Source organism: Microtus oregoni, unplaced genomic scaffold, assembly GCF_018167655.1.
Source record: "Microtus oregoni isolate MIOR12 unplaced genomic scaffold, Mior012 000064F_ref0000363, whole genome shotgun sequence".
Taxonomy (NCBI): domain Eukaryota; kingdom Metazoa; phylum Chordata; class Mammalia; order Rodentia; family Cricetidae; genus Microtus; species Microtus oregoni.
This window is the reverse complement of record NW_024543874.1, coordinates 3,726,644-3,751,786: the sequence shown is the minus strand read 5'-3', so window position 1 is coordinate 3,751,786 and position 25,143 is coordinate 3,726,644. Positions and strand designations below refer to the sequence as shown.

General features: G+C 38.7%; 1 protein-coding gene across 3 annotated transcripts in view; it reads right to left on the bottom strand.

Annotated features, from left to right (window-relative positions):
- Window positions 1-25,143, bottom strand: part of Fam126a (family with sequence similarity 126 member A) — a 70,724-nt gene that overhangs the window by 11,817 nt on the left and 33,764 nt on the right. For all 3 annotated transcript variants that reach the window (XM_041640607.1, XM_041640608.1, XM_041640609.1), the window contains exons 3-10: window positions 24,213-24,314; window positions 16,136-16,315; window positions 14,815-14,895; window positions 14,203-14,318; window positions 13,824-13,919; window positions 11,803-11,919; window positions 8,018-8,105; window positions 7,361-7,520 (exon numbers count right to left, since the gene is read on the bottom strand). In XM_041640607.1, coding sequence (XP_041496541.1) covers window positions 7,361-7,520; window positions 8,018-8,105; window positions 11,803-11,919; window positions 13,824-13,919; window positions 14,203-14,318; window positions 14,815-14,895; window positions 16,136-16,315; window positions 24,213-24,314 — 940 coding nt within the window. The remainder of the gene's footprint in view (window positions 1-7,360; window positions 7,521-8,017; window positions 8,106-11,802; window positions 11,920-13,823; window positions 13,920-14,202; window positions 14,319-14,814; window positions 14,896-16,135; window positions 16,316-24,212; window positions 24,315-25,143) is intronic.

Sequence of the window (25,143 nt, the reverse complement as noted above, 5' to 3'; positions counted from 1 at the left end):
AACACTGTCTACAGCACTAGCCAGTTTAAACAAAATGATTTTATATACAAACAGTATCTTCTGCATTTGTGTGTCTGTGTGTTTATGTGTGTGCACATGTAAATGTGTGTGGAAGCCAGAGTTCAGGAATATATCTCCTTCAGTTGCTTCTTCACCTTGTTTTTTAAGGGGTCTCTCAATGAACCAGCAACTCGCTGACAGAGCTAGACGGGCTCATCAGCGAGCGCCAAGAAGCCTACCATCTTTAATGCCCATCTCCTAGGGCTGGAGTTATGGACCTGCACCACCACACCTAGTGCCTAAATGGGTGCTGGGATCTGAAGTCTGATCCTGAGACTTGCCTGGCAAGTATTTTATCTACTGAACTATATCCCAGCCTCTGAAGCTTTTTATCATTTCTTTTTTTATTCATCTAGTAAGAGAACACTTAATCACTGAGCAAATTCTGACACAGACTACTTTTCTCGTATTTTATAACATTATTAGAAGTCTCCTAAACTATACTATCTCACTTAGTTTTAAGTGCCATGGTATCCATTAAATAGAAACAATTTTATAAACCAAAGCTGTAATCAAATTGCTTTACATAGTAACTTTCAATTGCTCTTTTTTTGGGCTTAATATATCTAAATTGTATTAACCTGATTTCTTTCTTTCTTTTTTTAAAAAAATCCTTCTCATTCTAATTGTTTGGACAGGAATGTATTATATATTTTCCCCCACTCTCCTTCCACTCTCCACCCTTCCCTTCCACACTCTGATTCTTCCATATAGTAAAATATTCTAAAATTCTCAAGGTACTTGCTTTTGGTCACCATGTCAGAAAACATAAAAATACATATTACCTCTTATTCTTTTTCACCACTTAAAAGGTTGAATTCTTGGAAATTCTAAGTCAAAATACTTAAAAAAGTAGCCCTAATTAAAAATATCTACTAATTAAAAGGTACATGAGAGGCTAAAGGAGGGGGCTTCTGCGTTAAAGACCAACCTGCTCTACATACTGAGATCCTACCTCAAAAACTCAAAGGTTAGGGATAGAGCACACGGGAGCCCTGGATTCAATCCCTACCACCACTAAAAAAGAGACCAAAAGTAGGGTGATGTTCAAAGGATCTAGTTTAGAAATATTTTCATTATCCTTTATTATTGACACTTTCCTGTTGCAGACAGTTCTGTGTGTAACTGAGAAATCCAAGTGAGATCTAGTTTCTATTTTGACATTAACAAGATGAAGTAAGAGACTAGGTATGAAACAACATTTTAAAAATCCTGGTTCTAAGAACATGAACAAGGAAGTCAGGATCGGGAGGGGTGCACCCATCCACTGAGACAGTGGGGCTGATCTATTGGGAGCTCACCAAGGCCAGCTGGACTGGGACTGAATAAGCATGGGATAAAACCGGACTCTCTGAACATGGCAGATAATGAGGGCTGATGAGAAGCCAAGGACAATGGCACTGGGTTTTGATCCTACTGCATGAACTGGCTTTGTGGGAGCCTATCCTGTTTGGATGCTCACCTTCCTGGACCTGGATGGAGGGGGGAGGACCTTGGACTTCCCACAGGGCAGGGAATCTGGACTGCTCGTCAGTCTGGAGAAGGAGGGGGAGTGGAATGGGAGAGGGGGAGAAGAGTAGGGGCAGGGGGAGAGGAGTGGGGGGAAGGGGAGAGGAGTGGGGGGAGGGGGAGGAAAATGGGAGGCAGGGAGGAGGCAGAAATTTTTTCAATAAAAAAATAATTAAAAAATAAAAAATAAATAAATAAAAATCCTGGTTCTAATAACAATATGTCAGGTACTAGAGGGATGTCCACAGCAACACTGGACATACTGCTGGTGTTTTATAACACACACGCTCTTATGCTTGATAGTACTCGCAAACTGAGCACATTTATTTCGAATTAAGAAAACTCAGAATTTATGTTTTAAGAGGAGAATATCATTTGAATGTCAAATTAGTTAGTAAAAACTTATCAAGAACACAATTACTGGCTAGCTAATAAAGAACTAGTCAGCCTGTGGCTGGTTGAACTCAGCCTTCATGTGGTACTTCAAAGCACACGGAATGCTCTGAACTTGCTGCTGCCGTCCCTCGGCAAACACACAGGAAAGGACACAGAGATGGAGACTTGGGGGGATTATTAGGTACTAGTTGGCAAAGTTGCCCGTGCTCATTATTTACAACCATATGTCAGTCCCTAACTTAAATAGGGGACTTATATAAAAAGGAAATGTTATTTCAGTAACCATTCTGAGAAAACAGAAAATAGTTTATGTTGTTCCCATGTAGGTATTTTTTTTAAGTGAAGAAGAATGAGTCATAATATTGGTAGTTGTGGGAAACAAACAAAAAGAACAGCTAAATTTTCTCTGGAAGAGGGGTAAGAAGGGAAACTCTGGGAGGACAGGGACCCACAGCTGCAAAGGCAGAAGCAGCTGCTGTTTTACAGAAACTCTCAAGACCAAAGAATAAAGCACAAAGAAATGCTTTGTCTTCCTTTTCTCTATATATTACTTAAGTTTTTACAGAAAATATTTAGGTAAAATCGCCCTTTTTTGGTTTTAAAAATAATGCTATTGCTTTATCAAAATTTAGCTTGTTTTTCTTACTAGAATTTTCATTTTTAGCTCTTTTTTTGTTACAACCTATTTATCCTTAACTTTTTAATCTCATCTTTCTTCCTCTACTTGCCTTTTACTTTCTATATAGCCTCAACATATAAGTGAATTAAAAATCTTTATTTGAAAAATATACCTTTGCCTTGAATTATTTACCATCACAGAGTAAAGGAAATACAACAGTATTGAAAATTAAATTATTGCCATGTAAATAAAGACACTAACCATGAAACTATGAAAAGTCAAAGCAACAACTGGGCACTATAACTTCCATTTCTAAACATAGGCTGAATCATTAAAACTTGCTCAAGACTTAAATACAAAACTTGAGGAATTTGAAAGGCACAATACTGAATGAAGCCACTTCACTGTAATATTCAAACAATCAAGAGAAAAAATGTGGAGATCGGGTCAACATACAGTGAATTGTTGAATAGCTTTCTCTAAAATAATACCTACCTCTGGGAATATCCTTCTATTGTTACTTGAAATAGGATGTAAACCCAGAGCTTCCAAGCAGACAATGGTGCTGCTGGTTGACAGCAGGACAGTGGTGCCAGTGAGTGACAGCAGACATGAAAACTTACATCCTATAAACTCACTTTTGCTGTGAATCTAAACTTGCCCTGGAAAAACCATTCTGTTAATTAAAAAGTAAAACACAGGGCCAAGCAAATGACAAAACCGGTCATAATACAACCAGATAGAGGAGAAGGCTTGTGATGGCTAGTATCAACTGTCAATCCCCCAGGACCTTGGCTCTGACTTCCTCATAGGGATTATCTTCATTAAGCTAACCAAGGTAGGGGAAACACACACACTCTGGGTAGCAGCATTCCCTGGACTGAGATTCCAGACTATAAAAAGGGGAAAACAAGCGAACATGCTTCACCTGACTTCCTCCTGACTGGGGAACACAGTGTGAGCAGCTGCCTCACATCCCGCTGCCTTGACTACCAAAATAGTCTGCACCCTCAGACCGTGAGCCAAAAAACCTTTCCCCTTAAGTTTCTTTTTTCAGGGTATTTTGCCACAGCAACTGTGGTGTTCTGAACAAGAACGGCCCCAATAGGTTCATATATTTGAATGCTTGGCCCCTAGTTGGTGAACAGTTTGGGATTAGGAGCTATGGCCTTGTTGGAGGAGATGAGTCACTAGAGGAGGGCTTTGAAGTTTTAACCCCCTGCCCCGGCACCATTCCCAGTTAGAGCTCTTTCTCTCTCCCTCCCTCCTGCTTGTGAAGCAGATATGAGCTCTCAGCTACTGCTCCTGCACCATACCTGCCTACATGCTGCCATGTTTGTCTTCGTTTTAGAGTGTTGGTTACAAGTTGGTATGGATAATGGTCAGGAAAAAAGCTAAACAAAAGAGATTAGATTCAGAGTTCTTGTTTTGAAAAGAAAAATAGAGGAAGTGCTGTGAGATAATGTTCTTGTACCTTATAAAGATTTGTCACTTGTATTGGTTTAATAAAACACTGATAGGTCAGTAGCTAGGCAGGAAGTATAGGCAGGTCAACCAGACTAAAATTCTGGGAAGAGGATAGGCTCTGTCTGCAGTCACCAGTAGATGCAGAGGAAGCAAGATGAGAATGCCTCACTGAGTAAGATACCAAGCCATGTGGCTAAACATGGATAAGAATTATGGGTCAATTTAAGTTGTAAGAGCTAGTTAATAATAAGCCTGAGCTAACAGGCCAACCAATTTATAATTAATATTTAATAAGTCTCTCTGTGTTTTGTTGGGACTGAATGGCTGTGAGACTGGGCAGGACAGAAACTTCTGTCAACATTACCTTGATCATAGTGTCTCTTCACAGCAATACAAAAAAAAAAACAACTAAGACAAAGTTCAACAGAAGAGAAATGCAATAGTCTTTCTCACAAGTGGAAAAACAAAGGACTCAAGAAGAAAAAATAGAATACTCCTTAAAATTGATTTTGCTTTTCCTGCCTTCTTCTCCAGGCTCCATCACCACTTGTGTAGGGTTACAGTTGTGTGTCTGAGGATGGCTGTGGTAAGAGTGGGGAGAGGGGCTGAATAGAAAGCATATCTAGGGTTCCATCAATCGCAGGAACTCTCAATGTCTTCACAGTCATATCCTGCAGTGACTCTACAGTACCATGCTTCAGAAACATGAGCATGTAGGAAGGCCACTGGAGGCCACCCTGGAGTCTTCAGGTCCTTTCATATTATGTCCCCTTCGTACTATTTCTTTTTCTTTTTTTTTTTTTGGTTTTTCGAGACAGGGTTTCTCTGTGGCTTTTGGAGCCTGTCCTGGAACTAGCTCTGTAGACCAGGCTGGTCTCGAACTCACAGAGATCCGCCTGCCTCTGCCTCCCGAGTGCTGGGATTAAAGGCGTGCGCCACCATCGCCCGGCCCCTTCGTACTATTTCTAAAAAATATTTTACTTATACATTGTTGCAATTTTTACATAAATACAATAATATAATCATATAAAGATAATTTTAAATCTATTTTTAATTTGAAAACTGTCTACATATTTAGAAATATACAATGATAACCATCCTCTCCACAAGAATGGTTAGAGAGCCAGACAAGAGTATGTCCAGGCAGAAATCACAGGAAAGGGCTGAACTGAGCAGAACGTAGTAACTCCATGAACAGTGCTTCTCTAGGAAGATATGGTTCCTATGTGGTTCAGGGCTGGATGCTAGGCTAGCATGATGTGTGAAAGGTAGTGCAGGCTTTCAGCACGGAGCCTGGGGGAGGCGTTTAGAACTTTCTGTTGTAACGATAGAAACTCACTAAGGAAAACCAAGACTAACTACCTTAGAAAGGACACTGCTGCCCCTGCAGAGACACATCAGACTAAACAAGCATTATTTCACTGTAGGCCAGTGGGTAACAGAAACTCACACTGTGTAAAGTGACAAATAAAGCTAATCCATATTCAGTATCTGCTCATGGCTGTGTCTTCTTCTCTTTCTATAGTTCATTCTCTTCTATTTCCTCATCTATGACATTTGTGCTCAAGTGACGTGAAGGCTAACATAAAAACAGGCAATAAAAAGGCTACTTTAATAAGGTTATAACCTGAGACAGAGCACAAACCGTGCAAGGAGCAGTCAAAATTGAACACAGATCCATAAGAGCATAACAGAAGCAATATACACAAGAAGTCTTTGATCTTGTTTTGGCATTTTTTTTTCCTACAAAATGTTTCTAAAAAATAACTTCCATCTTGTTGCAGGATATGTATCTCTTTCTTTTAAATATCTGGTCATGTTCACACATACATGCACGTGTGTGAATAGACACACACACACACACATGGACACGCACAAACTAGGGAGCATCAATATTTCTCTCATGTTTGAACTGTATGACACCCCCCCCTTCCCAATATGTCCATCTAAACAGTAAGAAGGGAAAGTAGAAATTAGAATTCATTCTTGCATTTTTTGGAAGCAGTAGTTTGGGAGTGATTATGTCCATGAGGCCAGTACAATCCAGTTTGTTGTATCTGCACCTACTTTCATACAACAAAGCTGGACAGAATTACTAATCTTTAGTGTATCACATATCCATTAGATTACTTTCTGTAATGTATTTTCATTAAACAGCATAGTTTCACTGAAGTACATTTGGGGTTCGCAAGTTTAAATGGATTTTGTATGTTTATTTGCCTAATAGCAAACACCACCACCTCTTTTATGCCTCCCTGTTGGACCTTTAGGACTGCTACAGTAATTTTAAAAGGGAGTAGAATCAAAAATGATCATTGGCTAAATGGTATAACTTCACTCTTGTTCTTTTCTGGCATATTCTCTCTTAGCACGTCTGAGGGGGAAATGGCAAGCCTGCTCAGTCAGGATTAGCTTTCTGCATTATGATCTTTTTTTTTTTTTTTTAATGTCTTCTTCCTCTTTTATCCATTCTCTCCCCCAAGGAACACTGATATGAGTTATAGTCTATCAAGCTGAGCTGCCATTTTCATCAGCAGAGGAGGAGGAAGGCAGAGTAGAGTCCTCCTCCTTAACACACATCCCCTCCCCCATGCTCTCTCGAGGTAAGGACGAAGTTTCCTGCCTCCCATGCAAAGGTTGCTTCTGAGGAGGGTGACAGTGATCCTCTGGTTCTTGCTACCATGACTGCCAGATAGGAGAAAGGTCATGAAAGGAAGAAGGAGTTAAACAAGTAGTAGATTAAGAGAAGAGACGGAAGTGGGAAAGCATGGAGGTGGCATGGTGAATGAAATTAACTTCCAGCAACATTTTACAAGAGTAAAATGAAACGATAAAAAGGAATACGGACATGTCCTGAATGAAAATAAACTTGTAAAATAGAAACACCTGGTGTTGTACTGACAGCATGGCATTCCTTACCCGGGAGTCCAGACAGAACGTAAGATCACTGGGAGTTTTACTCCAGTGTGAAAAACTTGCTTGGTAAATGCCTGACTGGGACGTAAGAACATTCATTAAGGACTATGCACAACTACTCAAGAATAGCAACTTAAAGTATATGAGTAGCTAAAATGCATTTTCTTACTCTCCTACGCTGCTGTAGCTGGTACAATTTTACATAATTCTTCATTCATATATTTAACATAAGAACATCCACTCCCCTCATTGTCTATTGCCCTGGATAAAAGTCAAAGGTGATGAGCTAGCACTTCCTTTTCCAGGCTACAATGGTGCTGTTTCCTAAAGTTACTACAACCGCAGAGAGAATTGTGAAGGAGCCACTAAGACTCAAATGTGAAGAGTTCTTACCATGCCTTTTCCACCTGTGACCTCTTATTGACATGCTGGTAACTGCATTTCTTGATATTCTAGAGGATGTTGGTGTGATTTCAACCTGAATACACCGTGTACCTTCCTTACTAGATTTCATGGCACCATGAGGCAATGAAGCCTTTATTGCATTAGCAACCTAAAAGGAAAAATAAAGTCTAAGATCAATAAATAGATGTAGTATTTACTTTTAGATAAAATATAAGACTAAGTGTTAATAGATTTATAAAAAAAGAATACTTTCTCCAAGGTATTATATGATAATCAACATACCCACCAATAAGGAGTAGGAGAGTCAGAGGGATACTTGTATCTTAAAACAGTATGAATGAAATGAAGTTTATGATTGTTAAATAATAAATTAGGCTTCTTTCTCAATATCAAATGCTAATTGACAAATGAATCTAGATGTTGAAGTTCTTATAAGCAGAAGAGAATGCTATCAGTGAAATATCTTAAACCAGTCTAATTAAATCTCCAAACTTAAGCAAGTAATTTAAATGTAACATTTCCCAGTACAACAAAGCATGAAGCACTGAGTAATAATGACATTTTAATATGCTACGTATTACTTCTCAATGCATAGTTCTGAAAAATTGTAAGTTAAGAATTTGTATAATTAAGCAAAGAACCTACCAGCAGTGGCTCTGGATATAATTCCAGCTGGGCTCTGTATATAATATCATCCAATGCTTTCTGAGCTAGATCCCATTCTCCATTGTATCTACAAAACCATGGGAGTTAAACAAGGAGTATTATTTTTAATTTATCCTATTTAACAGAAAAAAACATAATTAGGGACTATTTATCTCTACTAAAGAAAGCAACAGACCACATCAGCACACCACTTCCCCATCCTATTCTCCTTAAGAATGTATTTAAAGTCATTGAGTTCCTGTTATCTGAAAGCCTATTAATAACAAAGAATATTTTATACATGTACATTTTTTCTCTAAGGAACATGACTATTTATAGAACAGAAATCAAAGAGCTAAGGCAATTTCAAAGCATCTTAACCTGTCAAAGTAACTCAGAACATAATAAATTATAGACTTTAGAATAATGTTCCGAACAATTTATGGCCAAATTACTCTGTAGTTTCCATGGTTTTAGTGAGAACCCAACCCTACCCACTTTCCTAAGTAGCTATTCCTTTGCATTCTGATGGCCATTTAGAAGAGAACATAATACATGTTGCGAACATGAGAGAGAAGTAAAGAAAATCAGCATGTGTGTATTATATATGTGTAACTTTCAACAATATAGCAAACCCTTCCTACAAATCAACCAAGTGATAAAAGTCAACAGAGACATGCTGGTTTGGTCATCTGAGTTACAACAAAGCATGAGTGAGGCCTGACAGGCAAGGCCTTTAAAATCACAATTCTAACAAATCCATCAAAGAGAGCTGAGGGCACAGGGCAACCAACTAGCCTGAACCCAAAAGAGGGTCATAAGGCATCAACTGGGGAGAATTCAACTAAGTTTTCTAACGAGTTCTAGCACACCACGAAGCTGGGTCTGGAGATACAACACATATAAAAAATCTGGAGCATATACATGGACAGTCCACACCACCACACAGGCTTCCCACAAACCTCCTGTAGGTATGCACAGGAAACAGAGAAGCAGGACTGGGGACCAGAAAAGGTGGCCTGAAGAAGCTAAGTGGTCACTGCCGTGGAAAAAGCACAAGGACCCTGCCAGACACTTTTTCCTTTTCTTTTCTTCTTTTGTTTTTTAAGACCTGGCTGATCTGGAACTCACTCTGTAGACCAGGCTGTCCTCAAACTCATAGAGATCCGCCTGCCTCTGCCTCCCAAGTGCTGGGATTAAAGGCGTGCACCTGCACAACCACCACCACCACCACCATAACCACCACCACTGGGCCAGACATTTTTTTCATATGAACAAAAGTCCTACAGCTTTTGAGGATAGAATAGCCAATCCTATTACCCTATAAATAACCCCAGGGCATAGCTGGTGAGGAACTGTGGCTCTGAGAGGGAGAAAAGGAATATAATCCTCCTTCCATGCTAAGATAACTAGGGGTTCTCTACTTCTGAAGGGGCAGCAAGAGCACTGAGGACCACTCTGACACACCCCTGCACACACACCATTCAGAAACAGGGAGTCTGCCTAGAACATGGTTGACATTCCAGCTCCATCACTGCCTGGCTAGTGTACACTGAGAAATAAGGAATAACAATCTATTGTTGAAGGGGGGATAGAAAACAGAGGGCAAAACCCTCTTTGAGGGGCAGGCATACAGAGAGAACTGAAGAAGGGAAACTCTTCAGCAATCCAGCTCCCACTGAAATACTAGGTAAGAGTAGGGGGATTTGTAGTATGAATGTAACTATGGCAACAGTAACACAATACCTGCAGAAACCATCCTGGCAAGAGCAAAGAGAGACACTTGTGCCACTCCCTTTGACTATCAGCCCATTGAAACTGGGGACCCCAAAGAACTGGAGTTTCCCCAAGAGTCTCATGCTGGGATAGGAAAAGGACTGGGGCTATAGTGCCTGCTGGAGAGGGAGCGAATCTCCCAGGAATATGAGTCAACAGTCTGATAACTTGTCACCACACCTTGCAAGCGAGACTGGAACAGATGATGGATCCACAGGGGTGGATGGCAATTGTGTATTCCTCTATCTTCTATAATTTGCTTCTCTCCCTATTGGCTACGTTGAGTAGAACTCCTTTTTCTGCTTTTCACTGTTTCTTATTAAGGCTGCCGGGGCCCTGAGCTCTGACTCTAACCACTTCATAGCACTACCTACAAAATTTCATTAGTACCCTCCAAGAAGAATCATTCCTGTTTTCAGGCATAAATTATATTTCCACCAGTTTCTACTGACCTACTACTAATTGAAATCATGAACAAGAAAAATTACAAGGCATACTATAAGCAAGAGAAAAGAACCCTGTCAATAAATGAAGTAATTAGTTGATTTAAATTCATGGCCAGAGAATCAGGTAAACTGTAGAGTACTTATATGAGACACTAGGTTAAATCCCCAGCACCACTAAGGAAATAAACAAACAAGCAAAGTAAATAAGTAAATAAATGAACTAAATCCAGAGGTGATTCAAATGCTGAGGCTATAAGAGTAACTTGGGTAACTTAAATTGCTATGATCGTTATTTTAAATACTCTCGTGGAAAAGACTGGCAACATTCACAAATAAGTTGAGATTTCAGAAAAGAGCAGAACAAAAAGAGTAGAAGCAAAACACAGTAAAAAATGAAAAACCTTCAATGGCCTTGGAGTAGACTACAGATCAAGTCTACTAAGTCATGGAAAAGTTAAACATGGAGACATCAACAGAAGACACTCAAAATAAAATGAAAAGAAAAACAGAGTATCCATGTCCTGTGGGGGCAATCCTAATGATCTAACATAAAGTTTAGAAAATCTCTTTTAAGGGCCAATAAACAAGTATTTCAGAGCTAGGCATGGACATCTATAATCCCAGGACTTGGGAGGAGGAAATAGCAGCATCAGGAGTTCAAGGCCATGCTGTCTCTAACACAAAAACAACAACCAAAACCCCCAAATTCAATGTTCTAAGTTGTAGAATGCTTTCTCTATCAGAACTATCCAACTCTGCCATTGCAATGGCCAGTGTGCAAACACACAAATAAAGATATGCCTCAGTAAAACTTTACAAGGTGCAAGCCAGATTTGGCCTCTAAGTCATAAATTCTTCCCTGAGTCAATTAAAGTATCAAGCGAATACAATGCAAAGTGCCTTATCAACTGTGTAACATGAGAATTACAAGTACGAGACAGAATTCAGTTTAGTAACTGGTGCCTAAGTTACTACCTAAGGCTAAGCACCAATGATAGAAATTAATAAGTTATTTTTGATTGAAGATTTTCTAAAGTGCTTTTAAAGAGCTAAAAGTTCAAGAAACAAAAAAAAAATTCATTGGGAGTCTAAAAATCCAATTTGAAAATCATAGCAAAAAAAAGTCATATACAGAAGAACTGAGCATATTCACATTTTAATCATTGCATTCTGATCCTGTTTTTAAAAAATGAAGTATTTTAGTCTGAAATTCTGTACAACTTTAAAATACGTGTTTTAAATAATAAACTATTAAGAATTTGATTCCTATTCTTTCTAAAAATATGATGATTGGCCAGGTGGTGGTGACACATATCTTTAACCCCAGCACTCAGAAGACAGAGGCAGTCAGATTTCTATGAGTTTGAGGCCAGCCTGGACTACAAATCAAGTTCCAGGACAGCCAGGACTGTTTCACAGAAAAACTTTGTCTCAAAATAAAAGAAGAAGAAAAAAGAAGATGATTTTTTTTATTTAATGAGATTACACTGCTATAGAAACAGACTGGTAAGTTATATTATGCCAAAGAATCAATAGTGTGCTTTGTATATGAGACACACTTACAAGGCAAAATAGACTCCTGTTAGCATCTGCACCATGAATCCGGATGAAATTGGTATTCTGTTACTTACACCTTTGTATTTTCTTACATGTTGTCGAGGATATCCACAGACACAGATTCTGGAAAGACCAAAATAAACATATTTTTATGATGGTTTTATAATATTTATGAGCCAATAATAAAATTAACAAATCTAGTATCTATAAAGTAATCTCCCAAACAGAACATTTTCCTATAACATTTCCTTGACTATGTTAGACTGGGAAAAGCTTGTAAAGACAAGGGCAGGAGATGTATGCAGCTGATAAATCACACTCTCTGGTTGGTTTACTAACTTTGATTAATTCAATTATCAAAAATTGTGGGGACATTACATGGATATTGTCACTAATATCTTTAGAATAATCTTTAATTCCTGATTAAGCTCTTGGTGCAAACTGCAGGATCAGAAAATTTACTATAATCCAGATTCTACTTTCATTAAATATCCATAATATATTTCAGACAGATAAAATATTTTAGTGCTCCTGCTAGACACAGTGATGCACACCTTTAATCCCAGCAAGTGGAAGGCGAAGGCAGGTGGATCTCTGGACCACCCTATCTCTGCTCTCTCACTTCTCACACCAAGTGCCCAAAGTTGGGGGTGGGGAGCAAAGGGACTCTGGAAAGCTTGACCCTCCCTTCAGAGGAATTCAATTCCCAGCATCCTCTTTTATTCTTCTGACATCTGTTACTAAATTAAGAAGTAATGAAACCAACTGACTCCCTTGCCCAAGGTGGAAGCAGTGCAAGGTCACAGGGCTCCTCAGAACATATTTACTTTACACTGTGCCTGAGGATTTGGAGTCACCCAGGAAACGGTGTTCTGGGTGCTTCTGTGAGGGTGCTTTCAGAGGGGTTTAACTCTGGGAGGGAACACCAGCCCCCGGCATAGGCAGTACTCGCCCATGGGTGGGTGGGGTTCTGCAGTGAAAAGGAGTCAGTACACAAGGACCAGCCTTCACCTCTCTCTGCTTCCTCACGAGGCAGCCAGCCCACAGTAAGTCTCTCAATGCCAGGCCTTCAGTCAGGAAGGAGTGTATTCTGAGTGTGTGAGCTGAAACACCAGTCAGGAGGGAGTGTATTCTGAGTGTGTGAGCTGAAACAAACTCTTTCTGCTTAAGTTGTTTTTGTCAGTATTTTCTCAGGGCGATGAGAAAAGGAAACCGATATGCCCTCCTTCTGGCTAGTTTTTTTTTTTTTTTTTTTTTTTTTTTTTTTACTAAATACATTACTCAAATATAATCTCCATCTAACTTCCTTAACTGTATAATTTGTCTTATTTTCTTGACCTGTAAAAGGTAAAAAAATCTCAGTCTTTTCTGTTTTGTTTATTGTTTTAAAATGTTAATCATAGAAAACTAGAAAATTGTGGAATATCACAAAGAATAATAAAAATTATTTCATAATGCTCCCAATAAAGTGAAGTATTATTATTATTCTAATCATATTTAGCAAATATAAGAGCTGTAACATACTATACCACATATGCTATTAAATGTTCAAATGCTTAAAAAACTCTTAAGATTTTTAATGTTTGTATAATATACTGCAAATTTTATAATTTATTCAACAAAAAATTTAGATCTATTTTTTTAAAGGAAGAAAAAGGCAATGCCATGTTTCTCTTATTTTTTGAACCAAACTAGAACACAACAAACAACAACAACAACAAAAAATATAAGATGAGAAGGATTACCCAATGACATTCCACAAATTAAAAGGTTATGACCATGCCATCATTTTTAATGTAATGTACGTAATCTAACCCCTTCCAAACATTACTCAGTTGGACGTCCATTACTGTGATCTGTGGTAGCTAATCTACCTTCTATGTGCTGAATGGCCTGAACTGTATATTGAGTTGTATAATGTTGTAAACAAACAATTACTCAGAACAAAAATAACTTAGGCTTGCAACAAACCTAAGCAGTCCTACATTCATATACTCCAGTATTAGAAAAATAGGAATTTAAATTACCTTGAACAAATCTGACACAGTGATTGCAGAGAAACACTGGGCATATAGGTTAAGGCAGCATTGTAACACAACAAAAGGAATGTCAACACTTCGAACCTGAAGACAAGCCAAAGGAGTGTTAACAGATATTACGCAACAGAACCAAACTTACATATAGCTAGCATAATACGGAAAACTCAAAGGAAAAGAAGTCTTTGCAAGTAACAATTATACACCATAAAAACTCAGTGTTCCAGATAATCTGGAGCAAAGTACAAGGACAAATCTAGATATGTGTGGTTCTTTTATCCACATAATAGTTACATATAACTCATTAAACACTATAAATGTACTGAAATGGTTTTGAATTAGTTGGTGCGGCAGAATAGCTGGCTCTTACCTGTTCTGTGCTGTCAGCATCTCCCTCTGAGGATGGGGCCCACTGTACACTACTTTTGACAAGCCATGCTGAGACAGTGCACTCTCAGTCAGGGCCATAGACCCAATGCTGGAAGGCTAAAGAAAAGATGCTGTTCTGTTAAATGTGACATTCAGAATACCCAAAGCATGGAGAGTGCCTACTAGGAGCACCATATAGTTTAGGAATATTCAGACTGCCATCACATTTCCACCCCAAGATTTAATAAAAATTAAAAACACTTTCATATTTTCATTAATTAAAATTAAAAACATTAAGTTTAATTTCCAAATTCTATCCTGGAGCACACAAACTGTCTAACTACCTCCACATGCACACAAACTAAGATGAGAGATGAGTCTTCCGCGTTACACAAAGATAAAATAGCATTTTCAGTAAGGCTCTCATGATCCGATCTTAGTTAACCACTTAGTAATTTTGACTTATGTTATTTTTGGGACAGTATACATCCTGTGTGGTGCTAATTAATACCTTTTGAACTACTAATAATTCACCTTTATGCACATGTAACCCTATCTTATGGGACTGTCAGAGTATGATCCAATAAATATACTTTGATAAAAAGCTACTTACTTCATGATATACAGATGGTTTGGATAAAGATGGAATTGTAAAACTCAATACTTTACTATGTCCCTGTTTGTCAACTATTTCCTACAAAAGTAAAAGAAAATATCTTAAAATAGTCACCTTTAACACATAACATCTTAAAATTAAATTAAGTTATTATGACAATTTTTCCAGGTTTAAGTTTTTTGAGATTATAATATTAATTACATTTCACCCTCCCCTTTCTTCCCTCTAAGCCAATTTTTAAAAGACCAGAATAAAAGGTATTTTAGAGTCAGTTCAATCTTTAACATTGGTGATCCACCTATTAAGTAACCACTAGCATCAGCAACTACATGTACACTGCTGCAGTTTAAAAACAAAACAGAGCAGAGCCTTGCAGTTCAGCATAGACAAAACCCAAATAAATTAAAGCTCCGTGGTTTTCAGAATGGCTGTGGCATGGATAGCACAGTGATTGTTCTCTACCAGCAAGTTCTATTCTCTTAGTTAAACATGAGGTGTGTCTCCAGAAGGACCTCGCCCTTCTCTTCCATCTTAAAGAACAGACTGTAAAGAAGCCAGCATGCCATCTCATAATGAATGCTCAAGCTAGGAATGGCACACACTGGAAACAGAACACACGTGCTCAGAGACAGTAGAGACTTACAGAGTGTGACCAGTGAGTCTCAGGTCTTGCTACTCACTTTTTTTGTGAAGGTAAAAAAAACAAACAAACAAACCACTTACAGATAAACTTAAACATGCCATAAATAAAAAACTTTAAATACAATAGCAGTAGCTAGGCATGACAACGCAGGCCTTTAATCCCATCTCTGACTTGAAAATCAGAGACAGGTAGATCTCTGTGAGCTTAAGGCCAGCCTGTTCTATGTAGCAAGTTCCAGGCCTGCCAGGGCTATACTGTGAGATGATGCCTCAAAACAAAGTGAATCAACCCTGTGGTGGTACTGCTGTTGCTGTTGCTGTACTATCTCTCTCTATGAAAGAACGCAGTTCTGGGTTTCAGCTTTCATTCAATGCATACAAGTTTATTTAGATAATTATATGGATGCACCAATACTATTAGGTTCTTTTGTCTTTTCTTTTTCTTTCTTTCTTTCTTTCTTTCTTTCTTTCTTTTCTTTCTCTCTTTTTTCTGTACTGGAACTCACTCTGTAACTAGACTGATCTCAAACTCAGGCAGATCCGTTTCCCAAGTAATACAACGAAAGGCATGCATCACCATACCCCGATAGTCTTTTTTTTTTTTTAAACAAATAGTGGTTTTACTAAAATGAAATCGGTTTTTCAAAAAGCATTTTGTTAATCCACCAATACAAACCAGGTTGTAAACCCCTAGAAGAAGGGCCTCAATGCAGCCACTGCTGTGCACATTTCTGCTGGCCGACAAGGCGAGGTAGCACCAGATCAGCTCTGGGAGGAACTGCAGGGTGAACCGCAGTAGCTGCTCTTCCCCACTGCGGTAGAACTCAAAGAGCTGGTGACACACAGGCTCTAGCAACTGGAAGAGATGATATGTAAATAAGAACTGGACTGTATGTGAATGACACCACTGTATGAATACAGAAGGTTTCTCAAAATGCTTAATTCTGAAATACACAAATATTTTAATTTTCCTGGAGCAAAGCTAGTCACTGCCCAGCTATTTCAGAAAGCTTTAAATTCTAGTGGAGGGACAGTGTGACACATCAGCAAGATGCTCTACAGCTCTCAACAAGTCCTCTTCCTCAAGTCATGGCACACTACCTCTCAGCTAAGCTATAGGGAGTCTCTTCCTTGATGCCTTTCTTAGTAAATGGAAAGCCAGCATATAAGGGATTATCTACAGGGCAGAAGAAAGGACAGGAATCCTGGCACACTGCTTATTCCCATGTGTGCAATGGCTGGTGTGTAGAGCAGTTGTAGAGTCAGGACACCCAAATCCCGGCTGAAGCCATGGTTACTGCACCTGGCTTTTATATGTAAGTTAGAATCGTCTATAGCTTTTTTCTTTCCCAATATTCTCCCAATTACATTATGTTAGCAGAGCTAACTATACCTTTATTAAAGACTTTTAAAAATCAGAAAAGCAAGTTAAGAGACTCATGACTCTCAAGTGTTACTTTAAGTCATACACTGGATCAAGCACAAATCATAGTCAAATGTGTCAGGAGATTCACAAGGTACTGTTTTTCAAGGAAACTTGAACAAACTATGTATTTCATTAGCAGACAACAAATTAAAACAAGCTATCTAGCGTATTTCTATTACTAATAATTTAACAAAGAGAAATCAATGAACAGTATAAATTTTTATTCCAAATAGACTAAATAAGTAAACGAAGTATTAAGTCAAACACATCCACCTTCTGACAGCTACTCTTCCATAAGGGATATTTTTTTCCCATATCACAATGGTGGTTAGAAAGTAAAAGGTAAAATTGCCTAAAACAAAACAAAAGCACTAAGTGACTCTGCACTGTGGCCCAACACTCATAGTTCCAAATCCCTAAGCGAGCTTTAATTGAATCAATTCATGAAGCTTGGTTAAGTTTAACAAGTATTTGCAATTATGAACCTTGCTAGAAAATTCATTCAAGACACTCTGTAAGAACACATAATCAATTTTAATCAAAACACACTCAAAGTCTTTTAACCAGTTTCAGATTCCAAATTGAAAGGATTTTTACTTGATGAAAGCAGAATTAAATGAAGACAGATTTAAAGAGAAGAAAAAAAATCATGCTGCAAAAAGATTAAATAAAATTATGCATTTGAAGCCAATACAGATAAATACCAACATCTGTTTGATGTTTTACAGCCTGCAAAATACTATTCATACAGAAACATCAATTTCCATTACTCTGTAAGTAGAATATGATTAGCCGCGTTGTTCATATAAGGAAATGGAGACAGAAAGGCTCTCTACCATGACAGACAGCACACATTCACAAGAGCCAGAAAGGAGCCAGATCTTCTGACTCTTACAAATGTTAGAAAATAATAACATATAATGTGAGAAATATAGAAATACCTAACTTGAATATATTTTAGGCATGCAGTTGAACATGTTGGATTGCTAACGGCTCAGGTACATTTTGGAATATATTTCTCCATGGAAGCTTTGTCATCAGGCTACTAAAGAACTGTTAAGATAAGCCTGTACCTCAAGTACAAGTATTAAATAACTTGTGCACGTACGTGCACGTAGGGCAAAGGCGAACCTCAACTGTTGTTCTTTAGGTGGCATCTACCTTGGGTTTTGACCTTGGTTACTAACCTACAGCTTGTAAATTAGGCTGAGCTGGATGGCCAAGCCCCAGGGATCCACCTGTCTCTACCTACCGAGTACTGGGATTACAAGCATGTACCACCATTCCAAGTTTTCCATAGGTTCTAGGGGGCATGCTCAGGTCCTCATGCTTGCATGGGGAGTACTTTACAAACTATCTCCTCAGCCTCCTAAATGACCCAATCAGCCTCCTAAATGACACCCCCATCTGTTTTAAAATACACGCTGAGTTCTGGCTAGAACTGTATGTCTTAGTGGTAATGCACTTAGCATGAACAAGGACCTGGGTTATTAAGAAAAGAAAAAGAAAACCTCAACTTTTCAAATATTAAAAACAGAAGTGTGATATGGTCCAGCTCTCTCACTTCTGGGTATACACCAGAAGGAATCCGAGTCAGCTCATGATAAAGACACTGCAGGCCCATGTTTAGCACAGCACTATTCACAATTATGGGCTCAGTCCAGGTGCTGCAGCATCAACAGGAAAGGCTAAAGAAGTGTGATGAACATAGAAAATGGAGCTGTACTCAACCACAAAGAACAAAATTAAGGAAATAAACAGATGGCCTATAGATCACTGTCACAGCAAAGTGAGCTTCCTTTCATAAGTGGAATTTGGGAGAAACAAAGAACTTGAACGTAAGGGGGAGGGGCTTTGGAGAGATAGATGAGGAAAAGAGGGGAGGAGAGATTCAGAAAAGCAATAGAGAGGGTGGCTAGGATGAGCATACTGTATACATCTATGGAAACGTTATCATAGAACTCATTACTGTGGAAATAATGAAAGAGAATACTGAGTCCTAAAACAACTGAGTTACAATGAGTCTTTTACGACATCCGCTAATAAGTAAGAAATCTGTGTGTTAAGAGATATGTTCAGATATAGAACTATGGCACAAAATGTTCTCTCAGAACTAAGAAATGTTCCTAACTAAGCAAGGAAAGAATCAAGTTCACGAAATTTTTATCAGATATTTCCTGATGATACAGTAAGAAAAGGACTCAGAAAGTCGAAAGCTCACTATTCAGGTACTGGCAGTTAACAGTACCCTTCTTTCTTGCTCAAGACAATACTTGAACAGGGTTAGCCTCTGATTATATACTTGGAACTACAGAATACTTTTAAGCCATTGTATATGTTAAAGTTAACAAAAAGCACCATTTGAGCAAATGACACTACATGTAAGCTGCTAACTGTAAGTTCTTGAATATAAATGTGTATATGCATTCCCGTCCCACTCCCTGTCTCTCTCTCTCTGTCCCTCTCTGTCCGTGTGTCTTTCTCTGTCTTTGTTTTCAACTCTGTCACTTCCTTAGTCTCACCATATACTTCCCCCCTCTGTTTTACTAATACCACCAAACATTCAGTATCCACTTCATTTCTATCTCACCTACTGAAACATAAATTCTCTTTATAAGATCAGGAATTTGATCTATTTTTTTCTTGCCTATCAGTATGCCAATTCAATAAATAATTGCCAACTAAATAATGAAAAAATTCCATTCATAAAATCCAAATGATAAACTTGCCAGGCCTCAAATACCAACAGATTCAATGTCTATCCTGAATTTCAGAATTACCAAAAGACAGTATCAACTCCTTGGAAATATTTCCAAATAAAGACAAACTACTCCAAAAAGCAAGCAGGAAGTAACACCATTAAAATCAATTACTGTTACGTTTCAGAAGCACTTCAAAATACATTTGAAGGACTAAGTTATAAATGTAACAATACAGGACACATGCCATCTTCACCCACATTAATGAGAATCAAAGCAAAACAAGCTTATGTGAAGAATGTCCTACAGAGGTGCTTCTAAGGGCCATGGGCCGAGGAGCATCCTCATACTGTTCCTAGTGACCAGCAACACAAACAGAAACCAAGAGGGACATTTTAAAACTGTCACAGCAAGCGGCGGGGGGTGGGGTGGGTGTGGAGGGTGGGGTAGGCAGCCGCCCTGAGCAGAGTGCAGGCCAGGTTGTGTGGCGCCTCATAAGCGCAGTGCCATGTACGCCACCCATGAAGCAGACCAGGTGACTATTAATAGCCAGAGTGATCTGAAGAGTGAATGGAGAAGTCCTCGGTCCTCTGACCTGTTGGAGCTGAATCCCTTATTCAAATAAAAGGGATGCTCTAAACTAAAACAGCTAAACAGAAACTGGCCCTACAAACTCTTTCCACAGCAGCTGGTCAAAACCCAAGGGGCAGAAACATATTTCAAGCCTTTTAAAATGCCAATGAGTAAGTGATCAGTAATGTCTAATTGTTCAAAAACATATATAGTTATATTTATTTTATTTGGTGAAATGATTCTAAATCAAAGACAAAGAGAACTTCAGACAAGTTTTCACTTTTTTTTTAAGTCTGGCTATGTAGCTCAGGTCTTGAACTCATAATACTTCTGCCTCCATCTCCCAAGTGCTGAGCTAACAGCCTAAGTCACCACTCCCAGCTTGTACCCAGACCTCAGTTGTGTATGGCTGGGGTTTCCCGGGCTTTCCCCTTCCACTCTAGCAGTCTGTCAGTGCCCTTGTTCTGCTCATGTTTAGGCAGTTATGTTGGGAAGACTCATGGCTGTAGCTTTGACATCAGTAGGAGACACAACCTCACGGCAAACTCCTATTCCTTGTTCTGCCCCCTCTTCCACAATGTCCCCTAAGCCTTAGTTCAGGAGTGTTTTATAGTTGTAGCCACCAGGACTGTGCTCCACAATTCTGCATTTTGATTGGTTGTGGTTTTCTGATAGTCCTCCTCAGGAAAGAACACACAAATTAGTTATTCAATACCAAACAGTCAGTCCCCAAAGCACGCATACAAGTAACATTATAAAGACTGAGCAGGCTGTACTTATGTATTTAGGGAAAATACGCGACACACACACACACACACACACACACACACACACGTATGTAATGATTAACAAGAAGAAGAGGCTACACGTTGGAAAAGGAGCAAGGAGGTGTATATGGGAAGGTTTAGAGGGAGGAAGGGGAGAGGGAAATGATGTAATTGTATTATAATATAAAAATTAAAAGAAATATATATTTTTAAAAGCAAAATCCTTCAAGAAAATGGGCAATCCAGACATGGTAACAATCCAGCCTGAGTTCTTTGGAGGCTGAGGACTGCAGTCAAGGATCCCTAGGCAACATGAAACCCCACCTCAGAAAAGAAGAGGAAAGACAGTGGGGCAAAGAGAAGACAAGGTGAACATAGTTGTTGGATTGCATTTTTCCAGATGAAGTCTGTGGCTTGCAGGAAATCCTTACACCCACTAGCATCTCATTTACAGTACATTCCACAGCATAATAACTAGAATCTGGGCTATTCTACACTCCCTTGATCTGACTCAACAGACTGTATAGTCTTGTTTTAAAGGTCCATGGATCCATGAAGGACTGAACTCTGCAGTATGTTACACAACTCAATATTAAAGGTCCCTTTGTAGGAACTTTTTTTTTGTTTTTTTTTTCCAAATAATGGGAATAATTCATAGCAAGGTCCCTAAACTTAACTTACATGTCTGACTAAAGGAGAGCATCACATGCCCCTATGACTCTAGTCCTTCATTATGTATCATTTGCAATACACAATGATACAAGAGCCTTGTGTGTGCCTGAGGCATCTTGTGACCAAAGTCATGGGATGACTGCAGGGCCCCTTCAGTGAAACAAACCTAGAAATCACAGGAAACAATCACTGCCTTCCACAAGGATTCTCAAGGTCAAAGGACTTCTAGAAACCAGCTGTTCACTCTGATGTTTACCCCAGATACAATGACTCCGTTAAATTCCTACATTTCCCCCTTTTGTTTAAGATATATTAATTATGTTGACGATTATGCAGCCACATAACGAAGACAGTCTTTTCTCTTTTGTGCTGTCTCATAGTCTTATGTACATAAGTCAGAATATATTCAAAAGCCAGTAAAACTATTATAGTAAAAATAAGTATAACAGTGACTAGAATAAGAACTTATTAAAATTATTTACAGGGTTAAACGAAGCTATGGTATCTGCAAGGCTTTCCACAGCATCCACCCCTTTAGAGGAGTTCTCTGAGTTTTTAAAGGCCTTGTGGCTTTCTGACATTCTGTATCTGTACTTTCAAAAGCTAAAGTCTCAACCAAAACCTTCCTAAAATCAGGGTCAGTCACTGCTCTATGCACTGCTGAAGTCAATATTTGTAGAAAATCAGTGTAAGCTTCTCCTTAGTAACCATTTATTTGATAAGCTAACAACCCACTGTTTCAGGTGTTACATTTTTATAGAATTTAACCAAGCATTTCCAGAAAGAACCTTGAGCAGAGCCAAATTCTCAATAATGATAAACAGACAAGAACAAACACAATAATATAGTTTAAAATCATAAATTTTGTTTTTAGTTCATTTATTATAAAAATTAAACATTCATTTAAAGATTAATTAGACAATGATGAATGACTAACACCTCTGGAAATTCAGACAACATCGGCTTAGTGCTTTATGTCATGACTGTAATTGTTTTCTATTAGAAGATGGGCTTATTTTAAATTTTTTTCCCTTGAAGGGACCATTGATGTAAATAGATTAGAGGTAATCTAATCTATTTAGAGCAATGCCAATGCTTGGGAGGCAAAGGCAGATGGATCTCCATGAGTTTGAGGCCAGCCTCGCCTACATAGTAAGTTCCCAGAAGTCGGAGCTACAAAATAAGACCCTGCCAAGAAAAAGGCAGAGAGACATAGAGGGAGAGAGAGAGACAGAGACACTGAAATAGATTTTCAACCTATTAGAATCTTTCATAAACTCAAAAACAAGAGGTATCACGCAACTCATTCGCATCCAATGTCCCCCAGTGCTGACTCTCTAGCCAGACTTAACTGCCATCCACAACACTTCCCCAGCCTCCCGATCCTTCACTGCCACTAGGAGTGCTTGTTTGATTTGCCACATAGAAAATCTGTATTTGGCCGGGCGATGGTGGCGCATGCCTTTAATCCCAGCACTCAGGAGTCAGAGGCAGGCGGATCTCTGTGAGTTCGAGACCAGCCTGGTCTACAAGAGCTAGTTCTACGACAGGCTCCAAAACCACAGAGAAACCCTGTCTCGGGTAAAAAAAAAAAAAAAAAAAAAAAAAAAAAAAAAAAAAAAAACAACAACAGAAAAAAGAAAAAGAAAACCTGTATTTGTCCATGGCCTATTTTTTGTTTTGTTTTGTTGTTGCTATGACACCAGGTAATTTATAAAGAATGCACTCATTCACAGCTCTGCAGACTGGGCAGTCCAAGTCCAAGAGACTCTTTTCTGTATGTGCCACTTCACAACATGACAGAAGGGCAAAAAAGCTAAGAAGGCCCACTTACCTTAAGAATAGCACCAACCCCAAAACTGTTCCAGTCTTTCCTCCCACTCTTTATGCTGAGAACTGAACCCAGAACCTAGTATATGCTAGGCCAAGAGCTCTACCATTGAACCATATTCCAAGCCCATTTTGTAAATATTTGTTATGATGGCAAGCTTTCAGATGAGTTTTAGAGGGAACATATAACCACAGTATCAAGAGACTCAATTAAGAATGGTTGCTTAGACTCTTCTGCTTATCTCTCTCAGGATAAAGATCTCCCATCATGGATCTTAGAGTTCTAATATCCACCACGGATATCCACCATGGAAATGACTCATAATAGATACAAAATACTTGCTGAGGGCTGGAGAGATGGCTCAGAGGTTAAGAGCACTCCACTGGCTGCTCTTCCAGAGGTCCTGAGTTCAATTCCCAGCAACCACATGGTGGCTCACAGTCATCTGTACTGAGATCTGGCGCCCTCCTCTGGCGTGTGGGCATATATCGAGGCAGAATGTTGTATACATAATAAATAAATAAATCTTTAAAAAAAAATACTTGCTGAATAAAAAAAATTAATGCAGTGACCTAGATTTCTCAAGGCTATGGGGAGTCAGAGACACAGAGAGAGAAGGAAGTGCTGAGAAAGATGGATTGGGGGATATAGTAAGGATTCTAGTTTTGGGCATTTTATTCTTGTTTTGAAAACATATACATTTTTTACTTTACATAATATATGCTATATTTCATAATTAAATAAAATAATCAACTGAATATTAATACAAACTGTAAAGTACTTACCTCACTTTGTGGCTCCTGGATAACTTTATAGAGAGATGAAACTAAAGAACTCTTGTCTTTCAAATTTGTGGCATAATTTGGCAAAGATGTTTCTGGGAGTGTCTAAACAAATTTAAAAGAACACCTTTTATTTTTGTGAAGTTCTAAAGCAGACAAATTCATAAAAAGAAAATATTATCTATTGGTTATTACACAGACTGGAGGTGGGAGAGGGAGACTGAGAAAGAGTGTCTAATAGGCATGGAGTTTCTGGAATCCCATGCTGGTGTTTGGTGCAATCTTATAAATATATCAATAGAACAAGAACAAAAATAAATAAATAAAACCAATACTTCATTCTCATTTAAGATAGTGGATTTTATGTGATATGAATTATAACTCAACAACAAATTCCAAAAAATATACTTTATTCTCTTATTAGCAACAAGATGAATCACTATGGGAACTTCACCGCTGGGAATAGGGTAATGGCTCAGTGCACAAATAAAGGGCTGCACAAACGTGGAAAGCAGAAGTAGGATCCCCAGAACCCACTTAAAAGCAAGGGCCATCATGGTAACCCCAGTACTCTGGAGGCAGAGACAGGGCATCACCAGGGAAAGCTGGCTTGCTAGACTAGCCAACTGGTGGGCTCTGTGTTCCACTGAGAGACCCTGTGTCAATAGGTTAAGTGCAGAGTAATCAAGGAGGACACTCAACGTCAACCATGGGCCTACACATGCAAGTGCACATGGGCAAGAGCACCCACACACATGCAAACACTCATAACACATGCATGCAGCCACACACATGTGCAAGAGCACACACACATGCACACACTCATAAACACATGCATGCAGCCACACACATGTGCAAGAGCACACACACATGCACACACTCATAAACACATGCATGCAGCCACACACTTAAAAACATACAAACAAAAAGCTTC